Here is a 22,905-nt window from a genome sequence, read left to right on the forward strand (position 1 = left end):
TTTAGTGGACACTGCGGGTCCACCTTACCGTAAGTAACCAAAAGCACAACCTTGGAAAAAAACGCGTCTATGCGCCTCACAGACAGGCAACAATCTCACTGCACAGTTGTTAGGTGCAATGCACGGCACGTCACATTACTACAGTATGGCCATTTCGAGAATGCTGGTCATGATTTTCATTCCTCACATTTCATGCCTGCATCTCTAAATCAGTTGGTGTCTCCTGCTCTCTAGACCGTAATCTCTATTTTAAGACACCGGCACCAAAGCGTTTCTTTATTTGGTCCTGCAAACATTCCTCTGACACGATCTGTGGCGCACACAAGAATATTAGAAAGATATTATCAAAATGGCAATTTAACTCCTAACATTGTTTCTGTGATAATTTTATATATATATATATATATATATATATATATATATATATATATATATATATATATATATATATATATATATATATATATATATATATTAGGCACTACTGTGTGCTTTAACAGTGGGATCTAGTGTCTTAAGCAGGGGCGTGTCAACAAGGGAGAGGATGTGGTGGCACAGTCCCCTCTCTGTCTGCTCAGCTGGTGCTAAAAAAACTGTTTACCTGTAGAAAATATAACTACATACACAATTTGTATCAATTATATATGTATAATAAATTAAGGCCCATTATACCAGGTAAAAATTAGACTGTTATTTATAAACAGTGTATAAAGTTATAAAAATTAACTCCACTCTTACCAGCAGCAAAATGTATATGCGGATGCCAGTGCATTAAGAATTAAATCCACCGATAAAAAATATAAGTACTTTAAATTTTTCCTTTTTTTGAGTATTCCCAGATCAAATAATGTTGTTTGAACAGTAAAAACAGTTTTAAATGCTATCTAAAGCTACTTTTGGCTGCTCCCTCTCTTCTTGTTGTTTTACAGCCATTTTTCTCCTGCGTTTAGCGTTTTCCCTGTTTTTCCTTGTGTTTATGATTGATAACCTTGTGCATAACAAAATTCACAAACAGATTTAATCTGTTTGTGAATTTTGCCTTTTGGCAAAATGTCCTGGATTTTTATTACACGTGCATGACAGTGTATGACCTGTTTGGTCCTGCACTGGTTCCTCTTTCTCATGGTTCATTACATTATCACAGCATGTATAATGTTTTTTAATGCTTCCTTTATTTTCTCATAAACTGTTTTTTTGTATTGTGAGTCCAAACAACATAATTTGGAGGCGTTCCATATAATATAACAACTGTAACATATTTAAGCCATGCAAAATATGACCTTCATGCTATGATGATTTTCTGATTTTTTTGATTTTTTGAATGGAGAAACCACAGTAAGAAGATGAGTCTTGTATCAAAATTTATCAAAATTTATTTATATATTTAATCAGACCTTTATAACTTGTTTTGAACAGCCTTCTGTCCCACACAGTGATACAATCCTTTAAATTGTACTCAGAAATCCACGTTTTTAAGTTTTTAAATTACCAGAAACCTTAACTTAAAAACATCCAGGGTACAGATGCTTCTTCCTGTTACTCTGACATAGACATTAAATCAGTACGGTTTTACTATTAAAACTATGACATATCAATTTGATTCTGGCACTGAGAATGGCTGTAAAATTGACCTTGTTGCACTTTTGAAATGTGATGATTTACAAAGTGCCAAATATTTAGCACCATTGGCACTTCAAGGCTGTCTAACTTTTACCTTCATCATATGAAGGTAAAAATATTTCAGTGGCTTCATGAACAGCACTAGAGTCAGTGTGGGGCACTTGAATTAAGTGTCTGATAACTGGGGAGCTTTGTGACGTGAATAATCATAAAGGATCAGAAAACATTCTGACTACACAAACAGGTGCAGAGAGCAAAATGGACCACTAGATGGAGCACTTGTGAAACAGTAAGCCAGTGACAGAAGTGCCTCTTCCTCTGGGAGGCTGTTTCTGCAACAGCATGATGTGCATTAGTAAAGAAGATCTGTAGCATAGTTTGAAACCCTCTACTTGGAGCCACAATTGAACCCCAAAAGACAAGCACCAGCATGTTTTTACATTATGAACCTTGCAGGTTCCATGCTTTTGTTTTGACTTCACAATGTCCTTTTACATTGTTTAGATTCTGGGATAGTCACAAGTGCATTTATTGTGTGGGAGGGATGGAAGGGTCAGCAAAGTGACATGGTGCGTGGGACGCATCACGTTTTTGAGTTTGCCCGGAGTTAACACATCTGGGTTTGGGCATCTGAAGAGTCTATTCTTGATGTTTTTGGGGGGTTGTGTTGTTGTGTGGTTTTATTTTGAGTCCTTACCTTGGTTTCATTATTTTGTGTACCAATTTTCATTTTTTTTCTGAGTTTCCCTCATGTGCTTTTGTATCTTGTTCATTGTGACTTTTCTTGTCACTGTGTTTAATTTTCTTGTTATTTATTGTTTTCCTTTGACAGTTAGTGTCCCGTGTTTGTCTTGATTATGTTCACCTCTTTCCCCTCCTGTTTCTACTTTGCCAATTAGCCTTCTGTGTATAAATATTTCTGCCTTCCCTTTGTCATATAGTGTCGGTGTAGTTTTCCTGTGTGTGCTCTTCTTTTTCTGGTTTTACTACATGTGAAATATTGATATTAAATATCATTAAATATTGAAATATTGATCATATGTAAATGTGAGGGGTCAGATTATGCAAGGATGGATGGGTAATGGAAATATAAACTTGTGTGTTCCATGTGCTGATAAAGATGATATCATGTGAGTGAACTAAAAGTTATTAGGTTGTTTTGTCAAACTCAAAAAAACAAAATAAAACAAAAATATTTATTGCAAATCTCAATAAATAATCAAAAATATTCAGATTTAAATCTTGCCCACTGTTAACAGCATTATCTTGTTCCTTTTGGTTTTCTGTTTAAATATTGACATGACATCACAGCATTTGTGAAATAAGATGGATTTCTTTTAAATTTATCTCAGAGCTGGAAACTCTTTTAATTATTGCAATTAGACACAAGTATATAACAAAATAAGTATAAGTAGACTAGCCTGTAGCTCAGTAAAATAAAATTAAGATATCTTAATAAAAAGTAAATATATAATAAATAAATATATACATACATACATACATATATACAATAAAGTACAGTAGAAATTTAAATAAGATTGTGACGAAAAATGTGAAGAAAAATAAAACTGAATTAACAAAAAAGTTTGCATTTTATTACACATGAATTTAATTATATTGGATATACTTCTAATACAAGCCTAATCATAGGTCTGCCCATATTATTATTTAAATTACAATACCTCATGTGTTTTTCTATCAGAGTTCTCTTGACTTTTATTTTGGAAGTCTTGTTGCCTAAGCGACAGCTAGCTGCTGAAAGCTAGCATTTCTGTGTTATCTCCAGCAGTGAAATGTCTCCTGAGGTAGGTACACTTTAATCTGACAGATACTCAAGTTATGCAATGCAGAATAATTAATAAATAAAATGTCTATTTTTTATTTATTATGTGATATATATTTTTTATGATAGAGTTGAAATTTGTAGCTAGATATGCTTTCTAGCTAGCTAGCTAGCTAACTCTGTTACAAACCTGTGCCAATAGTATCTGAAATATAATGGTAAGATTTTCAAACGATAATATTAATGGTTTAAGTGGTGTAAAGTTCGAAACAGAGCTCACATTTTCTTCAATGTGGTTTGTTTTTTCCTGTATTTTTTTTATGAACTTTGAGAATACACGTGAAAAACATCAAACAGGCAGCTGTACAAAATAATTTTTAGAGGTATTGAAAAAGGTTGCTAAATGAAGGAGAATAATTACACTATAAAGTTAACAGGTATTATTTTAAGGCACAAACTCTTGTCTTGTTTTAATCCCAGCCTTTTACCACAAACACAGAGAAAATTCAAAGCTATTTTTCCACTGGAATTATGCTGTTATGTAACATTTAATTATAAATTCAACACTGTGACATTGGTGGAAAATACATGCTGTAATCAAAAAGTTCTGAGAACAGGTCCATAAAAATAAAACGCTTTACTTGATTAGCTGATTTAAAGTTCAAGGTTGCCTTCTCAGGCACGTCTAGACAACTCACTAAAAAATAAAGTAATAAATAAAATTGTGATAACAGTAAAATGATTATAAAACAAAATACCGTAAACAAATATGAGCAATAAATAGCAAGCAATAAATAAAGTTTATTTACAACTCATAAGGGGAGCAAAAGAAAAACAGTTTGGTCCATACATTGTTCTAATTTTGGTTCTGTACATTACCATAATGAATTTTAAATGAAACAACTCAGATGCAGTTGAAGTGCAGACTGTCAGCTTTAAGTCAGTGGGCTGAACAAAAACACTGCATGAAAATGTGAGGAACTAAAGCATTTTTAACAAAATCCCTTCATTTCAGGGACTCAAAAGTAATTGGACAAACTGAATAACTGAAAATAAAATGTTTATTTCTAATACTTGGTTGAAAACCCTTTGCGTCTTGAAGTCATGGACATCACCAGATGTTGGGTTTCCTCCTTTTTAATGCTCTGCCGGGCCTGTATTGCAGCGGCTTTCAGCTGCTGTTTGTTTGTGGGCCTTTCTGTCTCAAGTTAAGTCTTCAACAAGTGAATATCTCTGAACATCTCAAAACACCTCATAATCCCCCTCCGCCAAAGTTTGGTGGAGGGGGATTATGGGTTGTTTTTCAGGAGTTGGGCTTGGCCCCCGAGTTCCCAACTTCTAATACTTCAGAGTACCAACACATTTTGGACAATTTCATGCTCCCAAATCTGTCGGAAACGTTCGGGGATGGCCCTCCCCGTTCCAACATGGCTGTGCACCAGTGCACAAAGCAAGGTCCATGAAGCCATGGATGGATGATACAGTATTTAATCATGGGGCTATAATTACTACAGGCCCTCATTTAATCACATCTTATGTCAGTTAAAAATACACACTGACCTTAATTTGTTAAATGATGACCAACATCCTGCTTCTACCCACTGTGAATGTAGGTTAATTGGGTTTCAAATGAAACCCGGGGCTCTGGAGTTGAAGGTGTGCTCCAAATGGTAGATGATTTGTTGTTGTTGGGCTACGATGCCTTCCAGTGTGTTTTTTTTTAGCAACAAATCATGAATTCATCTTGCTGAAAAAGTTAAGGAAGCCTACCAAACTAAACATAATGAGCCTGTGTGCTAACAGTTTTTTGAAAAAGATTAAATTATACTGGTGTTTGATGTTGCTGTTTACTTGAAGATTCTACACCAAATGTGCCCCACTTTCACACTCCTCAGACTCGAAGCAGGCTTCCCCTGTTAGTCTGCTTTGTGTCAGACTTTCTTAATCCCATGAAAACTTTAATCCATTTCCTCTCGCCCTTCCTCTACCACCGTAAAAGACTTAGCTGGAGGATAGGTGAGGCAGAGTGGAATGGGCAGGGCTTTTCCAGTCTTCCTCTTAAGGTAAGCCTTACCCTACATCACCTGTCTGCAGAGAGGAAAGTAAAGGATGAATGGATGTTTCATGTCTGTTTTTTTGCAGTGAAAGCTTTGGAGCAGCCTCACAGTTGCAGGACACATCAGCCTATCAGTTGTTGACCTGTGGACGATTGTTAATGGGCTCACAATGACCAGCGTCTGGGATTGTCAGGGTTCCTCGCTGAAGGAGAGCCAGGGCTCTGTGTGGACGATTAATCGCTACACCACACTCAAGCAGCTTGGGGACGGCACGTATGGCAGCGTGCTACTGGGCAAGAGCAATGAGACTGGTGAGCTGGTGGCCATAAAGAGGTGAGTGCGTGGAGCACCAGTAAACGTGTCAGGGATTCACTGTGTTGTTTAGTTTCAGCGGGTTAAGCTGATTAAAGCCCGAGTGGCTGCTACAAGTGTATAGAGTTGTGTGCAGTAGATAGCGTAATAAACAGGAATACAAGAATTAATACAAGCAGTAGTAGATGTCAGCATTAGCACAAGCTGTTTTTCATCCTTGTGGTGTGTGAGTGGAAAGTCCTGTAACCTCTGCCAAAGGGAAACAGTTCAGAGAGGCTTTGAGGAGTGTGAGTCGGGTCTCCATAAGTCTTTGAGCCCCTACTCAGACATCTAGACAAGTACATGTCCTCAGCTGCAGGCACCTGTGCTCCAGTCATGTCCTCCACAGTCCCTGCAAAGCCCTCTGGTCCACAACAAAGTGGTTATGTTTTAAGGCAGGGGTGTCGAACTCCAGGCCTCGAGGGCTGGTTTCCTGCAGGTTTTAGATCTCACCCTGGGTCAACACACCTGAATCAAATGATTAGTTCATTACCAGGTTTCTGGAGAACTTCAAGACATGTTGAGGAGGTCATTTAGTTATTTAAATCTTCTGTGTTGGATCAAGGACACATCTAAAACCTGCAGGACTCCGGCCCTCGAGGCCTGGAGTTTGACACCTGTGTTTTAAGGGAATGGACTGGTACTTCTATATCACTTTTCTGCTCTAACTGAGCACACTCAAAGCACTTTGCAAATGTTTTAATGGGTGCATGAAGGATACCTCAACATTCAGACTGGAGCTGCTGGAGAATTGATCCACCGACTTTCAAATTGGTAGACCTCCGATAGTTGTTCTTGTTCTTCTCTGAAAGTGGAGGCATTGTTGTATTTTGCTGATGACAGTGGACGTGTATGCAGACCCGGAAAAGCCAGGCACTCTCTCCACGGCCTTGCCTTTTATGGTCACAGATTTCAGGTCATCTCTTTTCTTCCTGAAATCTGTCCTAATCAGCTTGGTCTTCTGGGTGGATTGCTGATGGAGCACCAAGGTCTTTCAGTTTCCAAATGCCTGTGCCATCAGCGGGTTTAAAGGCAATACCTGTAAGGTTTTGGCTCAGTGAGAGTGTTTTGCTGCTCTCTACAACACAGTGAAACAGAGATAAGAGGGAAGCACCAAGGCAGATGTGGAGAACAGCACAATGCTGAGCTTAACATCAACTGGTTTACTGTAGCATATAATTACCATTAAACATATTAATGGTATGTATGGAGGTGTTTGAGTTTGAGATACAGGTGTTTTCTGAGAGCCAGGCACCCCTTAAACAGAGAAAATTATCCAGAATTTGTCTCAAAGTCTTAACAGATTTATATTTATTTGGGCTTAGCATTAGTTGATCATGTGGATTGATAAATATTTCTCCATGCTCTCCTAGCAAGCAAAGCTGATTTCTCATAGAAATCTGATTTATTCCACTCCAACAGGATGAAGAGGAAGTTTTATTCCTGGGATGAATGCTTAAACCTAAGAGAAGTGAAGGTAAGAATCTAATTTAGGTGCTTAAACAAAATCAATTTACAAAATCCACAATAGAGGTAGGTTGAAAATGAGCATTCATTTTATTTCTCTAAAAGAGTTAGATGTCACCTTTAAATTGTTCTCATGACCTTTTTAATTGTATTATAACTTGGCATACATAAATGAGCAAGCTTTATATGAATGCTACCTGAGCCTATAAGCTAAATAACAACTTATTTAGCTCGAACTACACTTGTAATAGTTTTGCAGTCTAATTCACACTGATCCTCTTCGAAAATCAGCTGAAGACTCTCCCACGTGTTTCCCAAATAGTCACTGAAGAAGCTGAACCATGCCAATGTGGTGAAACTGAAGGAAGTCATCAGAGAAAATGACTACCTCTACTTTGTCTTTGAGTATATGAAAGAAAACCTCTATCAGCTCATGAAAGAACGGTAAGAAAATCAGAATTATGAATTTCTGTGAAAGCAAAATCGCAGCATGTGTGATGTGTTAGCCTCCTAGCTATTTCTGTGTGTTTTTAATCACCGCTGTGAATGTGAGAATTATTTGGGTTTTATTTGAGTCATCGTGTGTCGGTCTCGGTTTTTACAGAAACAAGCCGTTCCCTGAGTCAGTCGTCAAAAACGTGACATTTCAGATATTACAGGGACTGTCATTTATTCACAGACGTGGTAGGTGACTTCACAGAGGTATTTTAATAAAGGTAGAATGAAAAATAACTCCCTAACAACTAATGCACAACTAAATAAATAAGAAATAAAATGCTGTGAGTAGTGGCTTGGAATACATAAGATAAGAATTATGGAAATGATATTAAACCTGATAAGTAGATGCATGCTGGACAGTTTGTAGGCCATCACAGGACTTTGTCCAAGCAAAAGTGACTTGCTTCTTCTGTGCGGATGTGAGAAGAGGACTTGTAACAAAGCTTAATTCAGCAGAAACAAACAAAAAAAAAAGCTCAGTTTTTACTAGTTGTTGGTGTTAATGTCATAAAAGCTTGCATGTTGTTCTTTCTTCTTTATCCCTTCTTTCTTTTGTCCTTTCCCACTTCGCTGCTGCCAGAGAAGATAAGATGTTTTCAGAAAATGAGATAAGGAACATTTTGTTCCAGGTTTTATCTGGCTTAGCATTTGTGCATAAGCACGGTAAGAGACTTCTCCTGTCTTTTCTTTACATTATTATTATTTTCCCGCTGTCTGGTTAAGGCTTCGTTTTTTTGTGCGAGCTCTGTTTAAAATCTGTGACCTGCTTCATTAGGGGGTTATGTCACGTCGTGGTTGTTATAGTTGTAGAAGCTAACGTAGAAAGTAATGCAAATCTCTACACAGATGAACATCAGCAGGGGTTAATTTGAATGCTTCTTGGCATTTTAGGGTATTTCCATCGTGATCTGAAGCCGGAGAACATACTGTGCATGGGCCCGGAGCTCGTGAAGATCGCAGATTTTGGCCTAGCAAGAGAAATCCGCTCGCAACCACCTTACACAGATTATGTGTCCACAAGATGGTGAGAGTTTCTTTTTTTTTTCTTGGATATACAAAAAATGAAGTAACTCCAAAGGGTCTGAAGTAATTCTTGAAGATAAAGCAACATCTAGTTGCAGTTGATGGACTGAACACAGGATCATAAGTGCTGAGATTACAGGCGACTGAGCCCCGTGGTCAGTTTGCATCAACTCATCATGAGTATGAATTTCATGCTGATTTGGAGGTTTTAGTTATTTTTTAAACTATTTTTCCATGGCATGATGGTTGTACTGCATTGATTTCTAAAGAATTTTAAAAATGTGATGTTAGGGTCCCAGTTCAGCTCGCTGGTTGAGCCTCATGGTAGAGATGCAGGGACCCATGTTCAAGTCTGAGTCATGGCCCTTTGCTGCCTGTCTCCCCCCACTCTCGCTCCCCTCTTCCTTATCTACTCTTCACCTCTGATCTATCATATAAAAATAAAAATTGTAGTAATCAAAGTATCCTCTTTGAGGGGGTCACATTTTATATTTATATTTTTTAAAAAGCCCTCTTTATATATTCCTCTGGGCTGTTATTTCAGGTACAGGGCCCCTGAGGTTCTGCTCAGGTCCAACTCTTACAGCTCTCCCATCGACATCTGGGCAGTGGGCTGCATCATGGCAGAGCTGTACACCCTGACGCCTTTGTTCCCAGGAAACAGCGAGGTGGACGAGATCTTAAAAATCTGTCAGGTGCTGGGAACGCTGAAGAAGGTGAGGAACCATCAAAATACATCTGTATTACTTTGTTACTATACAGCTGTTTTCACACATGCCCTACAGACCTGAATTTTTCTACACATCGCTCGACAGAGGTGTATTTGAGAACACAAACATCTGATGTGGTTGTTTTTAAAAGAGTCGGTATTCAGCCTGGCTGCTCCCTAGTATAAAGTCTGGTAGATTATGGATTGTAGAGCTTCTTGCCTGCTGCACTCTGCACCATCCCTCACCGGAACCAAACACATTAGTGATAAATATTCATGACTATCCCAAAACTGACCAACTTTAATAGCATCTCTTTTGCAATGATACCCCCCGTCAGTTGGACTGGCCCGAGGGCTTCAACCTCGCAGCCTCAATGAACTTCCGCTTCCTGAAGTGCGCTCCCACCAGCCTCAGGTCCCTGATTCCCAACGCCAGTGATGACGCGATCACGCTGATGAAAGACATGCTGCAGTGGGACCCCGAGAAAAGACCGAGTGCTTCTCAGGTACATTTAAAGGGAACTTATTCTGCTAATTACCAGCTCTTTTTAAGTTCATCAGTTTCTCAGGTTAAATTATTTATTTTTTGTGTGTGTTGGATTTTGTCAGCTGTGGGATTGAAAGTTATGGAAACCTTAGAGTGGTTAGTATAGTTTTATCATCCACTGTGTGTTTGTATTTTTTAAGGCAAACCCCTTGGCTGTCACCCCAAAAAACATTTTTAAATACATGGTAAAATAAGTGAAAGCATAACAAGCCCACTTCTGATCCTGATAAACTCCAACATAGATTGTCTGAAAAACAAACAAATAGACAGAAGTGAGGACGACTCATTAATGTTGAGCTCCAAAGTCACCCGAGTCGTCCGAATGCTTTTATCCCGAGCACCTTTGAGTACCTTGAGTGCTTCTAATTTTAGAAATATGATCCAAGTGGGAATCAATCAGCTTATCTTGGGAGTTAATGTAATACTTAACTTGACATTTGGATGTGCTGAGGGAGTGAACATCCACCAGCGTAACTCAATGCATGACACCGAAATCTAAGCTAAAAATATGAAGAATTAATTAGGTACTCTTTCAGAAAACAGTCTACACCATAATATCCAAACAAGGCCTGAAACTTCAGCTTTTAGCTGGATGAATTTCACATTTCACATGTTGGATAATTACTTTAGCATCTTGAAATGTTAAGAAGCTAATATTAGCTATAATAGTAAGATAAAACAGTTAATAACTATAGCGTTCTGAATCACAGGTTTTACAGTGCAATAAAAGCAGCACACAGTGAACCTACACGTAGTATTGTGTGGAAATAAGGATTTTTATTTTTGGAATTTATATATATTTAAAAGGCCGTCACATATGTGCTTATGTGTAGATGTAGACGTGTATGTATAGATAGAGAAATAAGGTATACTTTATTTATCTCAAAGGTTGGGAGAATCCTGTTATATGGGTCAAAGAATGAAACACAACTTGTTACAAAACAGCTTAAGTAGAATAGAGTGAAGTTGGACCCTTTACACACGTACAAGACACGGAAGTGGTGACAGCACTTCTTTATTTTGACATTCGGTTTTACTGTGGTTTTACAATGGGACACAGACACTCCCGTTCCGCTGTCACGTCCGCTCTCCTCCCCTCCGACTGTCACTGTGAACATATAAAGAGTCACAATCACATTCACATCCCAGCACACCTGTTCACCCCGCCCCTGCGCCGCCCCGGGAGCTCGCTGCGTCACCCCTCCTCTGCAGCCTGCCAGAAACCACACCCACGCCACAAGTAGCTTGAGCAAATAAAATGTGATGTAACAAAACAGAATATTTAATAACATAACAATTTACAAAAGAAAGCAGTTCAGTTAGTAAAAATCTTTATAAAATACAAAGTAAAAACATAACCTAAAATTTTTAGTAGCAATTTCTGATGTTGTACTTTTTTCCATTGACTGTTTTCCAGGCTTTGAGGTATCCATACTTCTATGTGGGACAGACACTTGGTGCCCCACTAAAGCACTCAGAACAGCACAAGGCCCAGAAGAAGAAGATTTCTGAGACAGCTGCAGATCTGAAGCCTCTGTCCCTCTGTAAGCCCTGCGAGCTTGTCACGACTCACGCTGAGCCTCAGACCTGCAGCCAGTCTCTCCATCAGCCTATCCAGCAGATCCCTCTTCCTCAGGAGGATATAGAGCAGAGCACACTTCAACCAGTGTGTCGCAGCACACTGACAGAGGGGCAGCAGGAGCCTCTCAGTCTGGTGAAAAGAAGACCACCAGGGCACTGTCAGCCTGTAAACATCACTGAGGTGAAGGCTTGCAGCATTAAACAGTGAACCCAATCATGGCAGGATGATTAGTATAAGGCTTGGGTTTTTGAGGGAGCTAAACTTTTATCTTCTTTATTTACGCTTCCACACTGGATACAGCTTTATTTAAAAATAAAGAATAACAAAAATAATAACTTAATACTCATTTCTTGTTTAACATTTGCCTCGCATTAAATCAGCGAGGAGCCGAGAATAGACATGCCCGGCCTGCACGTCGGCGGTGGGGCCAAACATCTTTCAAGTCGGTGGACAGTTGGGACGACAGTGACGATAAAGACACCGGCGTTTCCATCTCCAAAAAACCCACCATCACTTCTCTGAGGAACAGCTGTCGGTGAGAGACCCTCATCATCAGGTGAAATGTCGTCATCAGAGTTTCAGGAAACGTTAAAAATAACGTTTTAATGCAGATTATCAGAGTCAAAGAACAACAGAGGATCAAAACTGCCAAGCAACAGCGGACTGAGCCGAGATGACTCCAACACCATGTCAGCCAAGCAGCACTACCTCCACCAGTCCAGATATATGCCTGGTGAGAAAAACATAGTAATAATAATAGCAATAATAATTAACCATGTTTACACATAAACGCCACAATGAAAAGAACCAAAGGTAGGTGAACATAATCCAGAAACAAAAATCCCACCTGCCCTAAATTTCATTAAACAATAAAGTTAAAATATATATTCAATCCCATTCAGTTTTATTTATATATCACCAATTCACGACAACAGGAACTTTATATTGTACGACAAGGAGCCTACAATATTAGAAAGAAAACAACAAAACATCACACATACAACTTATAAAAGGACACAGGAAATATGTCACAAAATAAACCCCCCAAAAACATTAGCTTGGCCTGATTGCAGCTTGCTTTTACGTTAAGGTGTCTGGTTTCTTAATGTGCAGACTGTACAAATGTACAAAAATTCACCCTGAGCTAGGTTTGTTTCTTCTTTTTTTTTTCAGGTATAAATCCAAAAAGCAGCTCCTCAGTAAGAGGCCAAGTGTCCAGCAGAAAGGTGGGAGTGTCCTCGTGTTTATCCAGAGGACACGGCCTGGAGATCCCCCTCAGGAGAGGCAAGAAAACTTCATGGATGCATATTAGAAGTTTTATCATTACACCTTTGAAAGACACACATTTCCCTGCCTGCCCTTCTCTGTACTGTTGAATATACTCACCACACAGCAGTTTAATCAAATGTTTGATGCTTTTAGGGGATGCTTTAATTTCAATCGCAGGCCTAAATTTTCTAATCTGATTTGATCAAACTCAACCCAGCCCAACCTGGTGCTTCCAGGTCAATAAAGGTCAAGTGAAAGTTTATGTGATGCAAGTTTCAATGACAAACTGTTTAATTTGTTAAGCAATGAGCTTAATTATACTGAATGTCCACCTAAGACTTCTTCAGCTTCCGTTAAGACTGTTTCTCCTCTGCTTACTCTTACTTTTGGGTTTTTAGATGTTGGTCTTCCTAAAATACCAGATAAGATGCCTCTAAAAGAAAAGACCTCAGAGGATCTTAATCTTTTGAAAGGTATCGCTTAAAAGTGTGTTAGGGCTTCAATTGTATTTTTCTAAAGCCTTAAAGAGGTTAACTATAACTTGTGATGGGGTTTCTCCTTCAGATTCCTTTGTGAGCAGCTCCAACACCAAGACGGTCATGACACCTTTACATAAAACCGAAACAGGAGCAGCCCGACAGAGGGTTATACTGGCACCCATAGGAGGCACCTCTGCTGGTGAGACCCTTTCATTACTCTTCTCTGTTTCTGCAGTTTTTAGTTTTTATTAGTTGAGTATCTACTGGCACGAATGGTACTAAAAATGTCCCAATGGTTGAGAAGCTTCTCTAACTCCATGGCTTCTTTCTTCAGATCCTTCATGTTCTGAGGCACAAACGCCTTTAAAAATGCCATTAATTCCCTCCTCAACCAAACTTTAGCTTAGTACCCCCTAGATTTAGAAACAGCCATGAGCAGAGTTGTTATATTTTTTTTAGTTTTTAAATTTTAGTTTCCATTTACAGTTAACATCAGTTGTTCTTAGTCAACAATCGGTTTTTACCCCTCAGCCAAAAAAGGCTGATGGGGACTGTCATCAGCCTGCCAGGTGGGCGGGCAGGCAATGCTGACAACCAAGGATGTGAACTTTCATTTCCAGTTAGCGTCAGGTATTCTTGGTCAACACGTTTTTAGTCATTACACTTGTTTTGATTAGTTCAACTGTAAGTTTAAGTGTTTTTACTCAACTGTGAAGGGGAATTTATTGCATCTGGTTCACATGCATGTACAGTACTGTGCAAGTGTTGAGTCACCACTCTGTTCTTTATACATTGCTACCAAGGAGCCAGACTTTCTTGTAATTTTTAAAGCGGTTGATAGGTTTGTAGCTTGAACCTATTCGCTGGAACGTTGAAGGCAATGTAATTACACAGCAAACAAGACACGAGTAGGCAAGTTCTTCATGTTTCACGTGCACGGGAGAGAACTGGACAGGCGCCGTTCCTTCGCTTGACCCCAGTTGCTCTCGTCCGCTCCCCCGTAACACTGCTCTTTTATTGTGGTTCTATGAATATGCATAGGGTCATTAACATATAACAGCGTTCCCAGGTATACATGTGAACAAAGAATACCCTGTGTGTGTGTGTGTGTGTGTGTGTGTGTGTGTGTGTGTGTGTGGCCATAAAATGATTTCCTAACCCTGCTGGCCTGGAAGTCCAGCAGTTCATCTAAACAAAATGCACTTAGAGTAAAACAGACATAGATACGTTTATCCTACCATAAAACAATAAGACAAGGTACGACCTCTCCCATGCTCCCAGGATGTGGGTGTGAAAGCCAGAGTGCTCTGGAATGCACACAACGTGTGTCTGCAGACTACTCAGGATCAAACTTCTATTAATCTACAACTAATTATAAAACTCTAAGTATATATGAGTAGATATTTCTAAGCATAAATGACAATCAACAATACAAAACCTAACATTCCCCCCTTTTTGACAGTTATGCTAGAAAAGTACCCAGTTATGAATACGTCGTGTCTGACAGTGTCAATGCAAACATTTTTATACTCAGCATATGTCAATCACTCTAAATTACTGTAACACGCACAGTTTGACAAATGTATTAGAAGTTATCCAATTTTTCATTGATCTCATTCAATGGTAACCTGCATCGTGCAAGTGAACAAATGAATTGTTAATGGTCAAAAGAGAAATTAACATTTTCAAAACACTCCAGCTTGGTGGTGCTCCTCTGCAAGACATGTAAATCACACGTCTCTCTACAGGGTGGTTTTTTTAGTGCGTCATCAATGTCTCTTCCAATTGTTTCCATCACTGTCCATAGGACCAGAGTCCAAATGTATGTAGAATAGACATTCAAACATACCAGTTGAGTTTGTTGTTTGTCAACGTGGGTCTCAGCTATCTTGAAAGCGGCAGACCTCTTCAGCACTCTAGTTTTATGGCCTCTGCCAACCCCCATCACCTCACTTCAGGCCTCTGTCCTGTGGGGGATATTTATGACTCCTCCATTGTCCATTCTCTGCAGGAAAAACCCTCTGTGGAAAGGGTGCTGGATCCAGTTGTCTTACTGCTGTTTATGATCCCAGCACTCTTCAGTGTGCTATCGTATGCACAGTACAGTGACACAGCATTAGGTGACGTTCATAGGAAACTGCTGTCATCACCACCATCGCTTCTGGTTCCTGTGCTTCTCACAGAATCATGATGCCATCCTTGGACTCCGCCTGCGATGTCGGTGGAGCTTGGCATGCTCCCCTCATCCTTCAGGTGCCTGTCTGTCGTCCACAATCTCCTCTGTTGGCCTCTGGAAAGCCCCCTTGGCACAGCTCTCATTCCAACGCAGCTTCGTGGTCCTTGCTGTGGCTCCAAAGTCTGATCTCATGATGGGTCCCAAACAGCTCGACCTTTGACCTCAACCACTGCCTTGGCTGTCAGCTATGCCTGGAATGGGTTCGCTTCTCACTGGGCCTCAGAAGATTTCTCAGGAGATTCCTTTCAGCAATACCCTGGACTGCTGCACCTGTATTTCCTTGCTAGGAGGAAAAACCTTCTATTTTGAAAGCATGTCAATCATCATCAAACCACATTCTTTAGTTCAGTGAACTCTATCTATGGACCATCAAAGCCTCATCTGAACATGGATGTACCACTTGCATAGGTTTAATACCTGTAAATGAACTGTTAATCACACAAAAATCATAAAAACATAGTTTAGAAAACATAAAAAAAAGATTGTTCCATGTAACTCTATAATTCAGGACCCCTCCTCTTGACGCATGGACACTCCCATGAGTCAACTCATCAAACCTAGATTCCTGTCTGAAAGAAAAAAGTTAGCGAGATCATGTCCCAGGCAACATCGGGGTGTCTCCCCCTCTGGAGCAGCACCACCCCGGACCTATAACCCTGCAATAAAAGATGTTAGTGTGTTTTGCATATTAGGTTTGCTTAAAACCCCGCTCCGCCAGGAGCCTGCATACACACCATCATGGCCTGGAAAACAAGATCTAGAAGTAAAATCAAACTTCACACTTATAAACAATTGTATAATACGAGTATGAAAGCATTCAGCATCAAGAGGACAAGTACCATGTGCAGGTTTTCTCAAATCAGTAAACTGCAATTATTGGCATAATTTGCCTCAGACATGGATCATCCCATGTACTCAGTTAACATTAATGTAATCGGTGACTTCCCTTAAGCAAAGTCACTCCACTTAGCTATCACTAGGAGCTCAGTAGTGGCCAGCTAATGAGCCCCATATTAAACTATTCCATAAACACTGCATCTCTTATTTGCTTTCTCACGTTACTTGTCCGTCTCTGCTGAATCCTCTACATGTACTCTTAGAAAAACAAACATTAACAACACACATGGACAATCCTGGAGGTCAGGCACAAATTGACAGGGTCCAGAGGTGCTGTAAAAAGACCATAAAGTTCTCACATGTTATTCACATCGTCAAAGTAACCTTCAACATTTCCCCAACAACACAGTGTAACAGCATCACCAACTCATAACCTGCAAACACAGTTTTCTTCATACATGAACCCAGAAATCCTGTAGTAGGAAAACATCAACCAGCTATCCTGGTATAAACCACATGATCAAATCACATGAAGAACTGTAATGCTGTAGAAAAGTTAGCGCTGCGCAGGTGTATACACACTTTCTCACAGTTACCTCTGTGAGCAACACAAGGTAGTGAATAACACCCTTGGTAGATGCAAACACAGAAAGTGGCATTTAAAAGGCTAAATTGTCATGCAACCTCGGATGGTGCTATCATCTTCCTGCTCCTTGTAAGAAGAAACACACACATAGATTTATCTGCACCTTTGTCAGGTGAGGGTTAACTTCACACAATGGTGTTAAGTCAGTCAGTCTCGTCAGCTTTTGTCAGCTGTTGTCAACCAGTCAGTTTTATTTCTCTTACTCATTTGTCATTCACTCATTCATGCATTCATTCATTCTTTGCTAAAAGTGGAACCCATCAACGCATTCAGTTTCCACACATAGCAAAATGACGTCATTTTAAAAAGAAAAAGAAGAAAATTTCAAAAGAATTTAGGCTGGATTATCTCGCTCAATCCTTTTTGACAGGGACTTTCATTTTAATTATCCCAGATAAGTGACTTTCTCCGGAGCCCATTTTAATTTTTTGGAGAAAGTCAACGGTTTGCAACGGTTTTCTCGACATGTCGTATAGCGCTTTTGTTCCAATCGTGCAGATCTGCTCAAACAGAGATTATCAAACAAAACTTTCAGTGCACTGTGAAAGTATCAAAATAAAAAGGCCTCGTTCAGTCATGACACACACTCCTCATCTCAGGAGGGTAAATCATACCATTAGCATGATTTATCAAACCATCATACTAATTGCCAGGCTCAACTTCACAACAAAAGAAAAATCATCAGCTAGATTAATTCCAAACCAACCATCAGCCGCACAACATATAACATAAACCTAATGTCTTATCAGCTATGAATTTAATCTGTACTTTTTTACTCATTTAGGCCAAAGATCTCATTTAGTTTTTCTTTTTTCCCCGTCATCATAAAACATGTGACATGTCATCAGATATTTCACAAAAGAAGTGTGTTCTTATGTGTGCAGAGTTGTGTATCTGGGTGCAGGATTCACTCGCACATCACAACAGGAAACTCAGTGTTTTAGAGTCTCCACACTAATAAACTCCAACACATCCCATTCACTCGTGCTAGAATTCAATCACCTTGCATTAATCTAAGAACGATCAACTAATTTGCATATCAGCTATTAACCCACTAAGATGGCAGGACAACAGAAATGCATGTTCAAAATATTATCACAACAATAGAATTTCCCTCATACAGTAAAATATTTTGTGCTGCATCAATCAGGCAGAAAGCATCTCCCAATTTACTATATTAACAACTAAATTTATTGTCTGATCACTGGTTGGTCAAACCAGAATCTTGTTTCCCACAAAAATTAAACTGTTGTCCTGTAACCTAGAGAGTTAACTGTCAGCATTGGGTAAATTCAGCATTTGATAACAAGTGTCTGTTAAATTTACACTATTTTAGCACTGATGAGAGATAAGAAGCTGATTTTCATTGCACGTGTGTTTGTGTTATTAAGCAGGTTTAATCAATGTCTCTGGAGCTGCATCTCCAGCAGGGCATGTTCTTAAAGCTGCCTTTCCTACACACTTCTCTGCTATTAATTGATCATTTTTAACTAACGTGCTATGAGTCCACTGATCTTTTCATCACACGAGGTGACTTGGACAAGATGATAAACAGACTCACATGCTCAAGATGCTGCCTAATCTTCATGAGCTCTCTTTTGGTTGTGTTAGTAGGGTTAATGCATGTTCTGCTTGTGTGTGTGATTTTGTATACGTTTCTTTTTGTAGTGGTTCAGATTCCTTCACAATTTTCCTACTTAAGCAGTCAGTATTATTTTGCCCAGATTTGCTAACCCAAAATTTTGATTTCCCACATTAAACAACAGCTTTCCTCTGTGTTCTCACCTACTGCTCTCACTCTGTTGTCCTCTCCCACTTCAACAGTCCAACAGCCGGCAGTTCTTCTTCCAGCTTTGTCCTGTATTCTTCACTGTGTCTTCTTGCCATTTTCTCCAAAGGTGGCAAATGTCAACTTACAACAGTCTCCCCAGTTCTCCTCAAACGTTCTTTTCACAAGCACAGTGAAGTTGCAGCTTGTTGGAAACACAGTGCCATTCATCAATCAGTCAGGATGATGGGTTTGCTCTTCTTCTGCGATGCTGTTTGTCCACACTGCTGCTGCTTGCTGGGTCTCTTTGCTCAGGACTCTGCTGTCTCTTTATCTGCCATGTTATTGCTCTTGGAGCTGCATTCCTTGTCTTCAGGGAGGAGTGAGAGCTCGCTTGTGAGGTTGAGGGACACATGGTGCTGTAAATAAGTTAGCCAAAAACTTGGCCTAAACGTTTCCAATGATGTTAAACTATAACTTTATTCCGACTGCTGCATGTGGAAAATCGATCCAGGTCTGCTTTTCACCTGAAAGTGACAAACTAAGACATTTTCATTATTATCATCACTGCTTAACCAACACACATCTATCTCTCTGTCTTTCGTGAACTCCCCTTTCTTAAAAGCAGAAAATGAGATTGTAGTTGTTCTTGGCTGATAAACACATAACCTTTTTCCTATGATTATTTTTCATCTACAACGTAAATTTCGTCTCTTTTTACTCTTTTTTTTTTCTTTACAATAGCTGGTGACCTGCAGAATCACCGCTCTCACAATTTGTGACAATTACGTTTACACAACGCACACACACACTGCGACGTCAGGCACATTCACACTCACTTTTTTTTTCATCTGCATAAATAAATCATGTGGCTGATGATATGTGCCATGGTGATCCATAAGTATGATCACAAGTTTATGTAATTATTTTTCAGCCCAACAAAGCAAATAAACAAGAACATGATGCTGATGCTATGAACACTCTACACACGAGTCAAGATCCAAGAAAACTGCTGCGCATCTGAAAGAAGAAGCTGAACTCACGGATACGCTACATACTCGAGTTATCATAGTTCTCTTCCCCTTTCTTGGATGAGTTCTCAGCCAGCTCCTGATCTGATAATGTGTAGCTTGCTCATCAGCTCAGAAGAGACAGCAACGCAACCTCACATAGTGGTTGTGTGCTTTGCCCACAATGGCAAAGACTTGCACCTTCATATTCACTCAGCTTCTCCATCATGTAGTTTTCAACTGCTTCATATAGGGTTCAGCATATTAGTTGTTTTCATATCTGTCCTCTATATCTCAACAATGGCTCATATTAGGACGACAATTTTCAAACAGGTCAAGTGCCTCTATGCACGTCATTAGTTTAAATATTTTCCTGTTGTACTTCATCTCATATGTCATTGTACTGTATTTGAGCAACCTTAAGCCTAATGCAGATTACTTTTAACACTCATCCACCTCAATTAAATCTGTGGTCTGGAACACGGCTGTTGTTGATCAGGGCAAGCTAAAAAAAAAAAAAATAATAATAATCTAAACATGTGTGTATTGGCAGTTTTGACGGGCATGAAATCAGCAATGGGTGGGTGAAAGCCGTTCATCAGAGCATAGCTCAACTGCTGCTGATGTGGGCTGGCCTCCTCTGCACGCTCTTCAAGGCTGCCGTGTTTTCTGAAAACTTCCAACATTTGACATTCTCCCGCAACCAGTTTACGCTCATGACAGTTATGAGAAAATAAATACCTCGCACTGTTGGGAGTAAATTCTTGCAAAAATGTGTTGTCTCCCTGTGAGGCAGTCTTACTTGCTCGGGAACCCATGATAACAACAACCGTGTCACAGACCATGCCTGCTCCGCAGCATTCACACAACAACACAAAATAGGCCTACTCCGGACTCACACCGGACCACTCGGGACACCAACCCAGTTCTGGGACCCTAACCCCGTTCTGGGACACTAGCCCAGTCGCGCGATAAAGCCCAATGAAGGGACGCTCGGGACACAAACCCAGGGCGATTTTCAAAACCGGACACTCACCAGACGATTTTACCAAAACCTCTCTTTCGGGACCCTAACCCAGTTGTGGGACACTAACCCAATCTTTCGCAATTATAGAGTCACTCTTTCAACTTACTCGGCGTTGCTTAGCGTGTAATATCAGCCTCGGATCCCGCCAATCGTCATTCGTCGAGGAGAGAAAACAGACAGCTAATCCACCAATCCGATGACAAATTCTCACGTCTCGTTGACGTCAGGGTTCTCTCCTCGGTGAATGCCGACTCCAGGGCTCCGGCGTCGAAGGACCAATTAATGATAGGTTTGTAGCTTGAACCTATTCGCTGGAACGTTGAAGGCAATGTAATTACACAGCAAACAAGACACGAGTAGGCAAGTTCTTCATGTTTCACGTGCACGGGAGAGAACTGGACAGGCGCCGTTCCTTCGCTTGACCCCAGTTGCTCTCGTCCGCTCCCCCGTAACACTGCTCTTTTATTGTGGTTCTATGAATATGCATAGGGTCATTAACATATAACAGCGTTCCCAGGTATACATGTGAACAAAGAATACCCTGTGTGTGTGTGTGTGTGTGTGTGTGTGTGTGTGTGTGTGTGTGTGTGTGTGTGGCCATAAAATGATTTCCTAACCCTGCTGGCCTGGAAGTCCAGCAGTTCATCTAAACAAAATGCACTTAGAGTAAAACAGACATAGATACGTTTATCCTACCATAAAACAATAAGACAAGGTACGACCTCTCCCATGCTCCCAGGATGTGGGTGTGAAAGCCAGAGTGCTCTGGAATGCACACAACGTGTGTCTGCAGACTACTCAGGATCAAACTTCTATTAATCTACAACTAATTATAAAACTCTAAGTATATATGAGTAGATATTTCTAAGCATAAATGACAATCAACAATACAAAACCTAACAGCGGTCTTGAGCAATACTTCTCCAGGCTTTCTGAAGGTCTCTCATAGTTTTGCTTTGGTCACTGGCTGCTTGAACCAATGTTGCATCTACACATAACAGACAACTAAGCATTTTTTAGGTGCTTTGTTACTAGCGGCCTGTTGCAAAAACACACTTCTTTAGTTGAGTCTACAAAAAATGATAACACAGTTCGACATGCATAAAATCTAATTTTTCACTAACCAGTTTTTGTTTTTGCTGTAATTGCTGTTGCCTTTACATCTGCACGTTCCATTAAATCGTTGCACTTAGTTCATATTTTCCTAGCCAAATATAAAGGAATGAAGGGTGGCTCAAGACTTTTGCACAATAATATGCAATACAGTCATGCCTGTTGTGTAAATTGTTTCTCAACCAGAGGTTATCTTCCTAAACGTGAAGAAATTTGGAATTTTATTATAAGGCACTGACGCATCAGTGGAAAACGCGGCGTATCTGTCCTCTAAACTCAGCTTTTTTTCGAATCTTTCAGTCGATCTGTCGTCTGCTGCTGATCTGAGAGTGGAGCCGAAAACCAAACCATTGAAAAGCAAAACCTTAAACAAGCTGGCACCCTCAAATGAAGGTAAGACAAAAAGAGCGGCACACACTGTGAATAAAAAACGGTGTAAGCTATTTGACATTATCTTGTGTTTTTTGTGTTGATTTCAGAGTATGAAGGATGGAAAAGCAGGCAACTGAATTCTCAGGTCTTTGGATTCATCACCAGCACTCCAGCGAAGACCAGCCTCTCCAGGAGCTCAAACTCTCAGCCAGTGACTGGACGAGTAGACTGGACCGCCAAATACAGCGGCCGCCGGTAGCGCAGCAGTCTCTCGGCTTTCCAGAGGAATCCTGTGAAAGGTTCCCAGAGCAGGAAATGTGTCTGCCGCTGCTATAAAATATCATTCAGTGTTGTATGAGTCAGTCGAGACTTTTATCTTCTTTATGTTAAATAACAGGAAGTTTAATAAAGTAATTATTTAAGTTAGTGAATATTAGTATCATGGTATTTTTTTTTGTATGGGTCGAAAAATTACATTTAAGCACAGCCAAAAACTTTATTTAAAAATGTT

The 22,905-nt window shown here is 39.8% G+C and overlaps 1 protein-coding gene across 2 annotated transcripts; it reads left to right on the plus strand.

The window, feature by feature from the left end:
* The first annotated feature begins 5,377 nt into the window (after positions 1-5,377).
* On the plus strand, positions 5,378-22,825 carry LOC134616328 (serine/threonine-protein kinase MAK-like). Of its 2 annotated transcripts, XM_063461127.1 has the most exons (16): positions 5,378-5,466; positions 5,546-5,793; positions 7,234-7,288; positions 7,601-7,722; positions 8,357-8,439; positions 8,668-8,800; positions 9,344-9,515; positions 9,847-10,014; positions 11,473-11,817; positions 12,018-12,172; positions 12,249-12,370; positions 12,811-12,921; positions 13,305-13,379; positions 13,471-13,584; positions 22,323-22,415; positions 22,502-22,825. In XM_063461127.1, the coding sequence occupies exons 2-16, from the start codon at positions 5,630-5,632 to the stop codon at positions 22,651-22,653; spliced, it is 2,064 nt and encodes a 687-aa protein (XP_063317197.1). In that variant the 5' UTR covers positions 5,378-5,466; positions 5,546-5,629; the 3' UTR covers positions 22,654-22,825. The 2 variants fall into 2 exon arrangements, with proteins under 2 accessions (XP_063317197.1, XP_063317198.1); XM_063461128.1 differs by lacking the exons at positions 5,378-5,466; positions 13,305-13,379 and having other exon boundaries at positions 5,474-5,793.
* The last annotated feature ends 80 nt before the right edge of the window (positions 22,826-22,905 follow it).

This window comes from Pelmatolapia mariae, linkage group LG18, assembly GCF_036321145.2.
Source record: "Pelmatolapia mariae isolate MD_Pm_ZW linkage group LG18, Pm_UMD_F_2, whole genome shotgun sequence".
Classification (NCBI taxonomy): domain Eukaryota; kingdom Metazoa; phylum Chordata; class Actinopteri; order Cichliformes; family Cichlidae; genus Pelmatolapia; species Pelmatolapia mariae.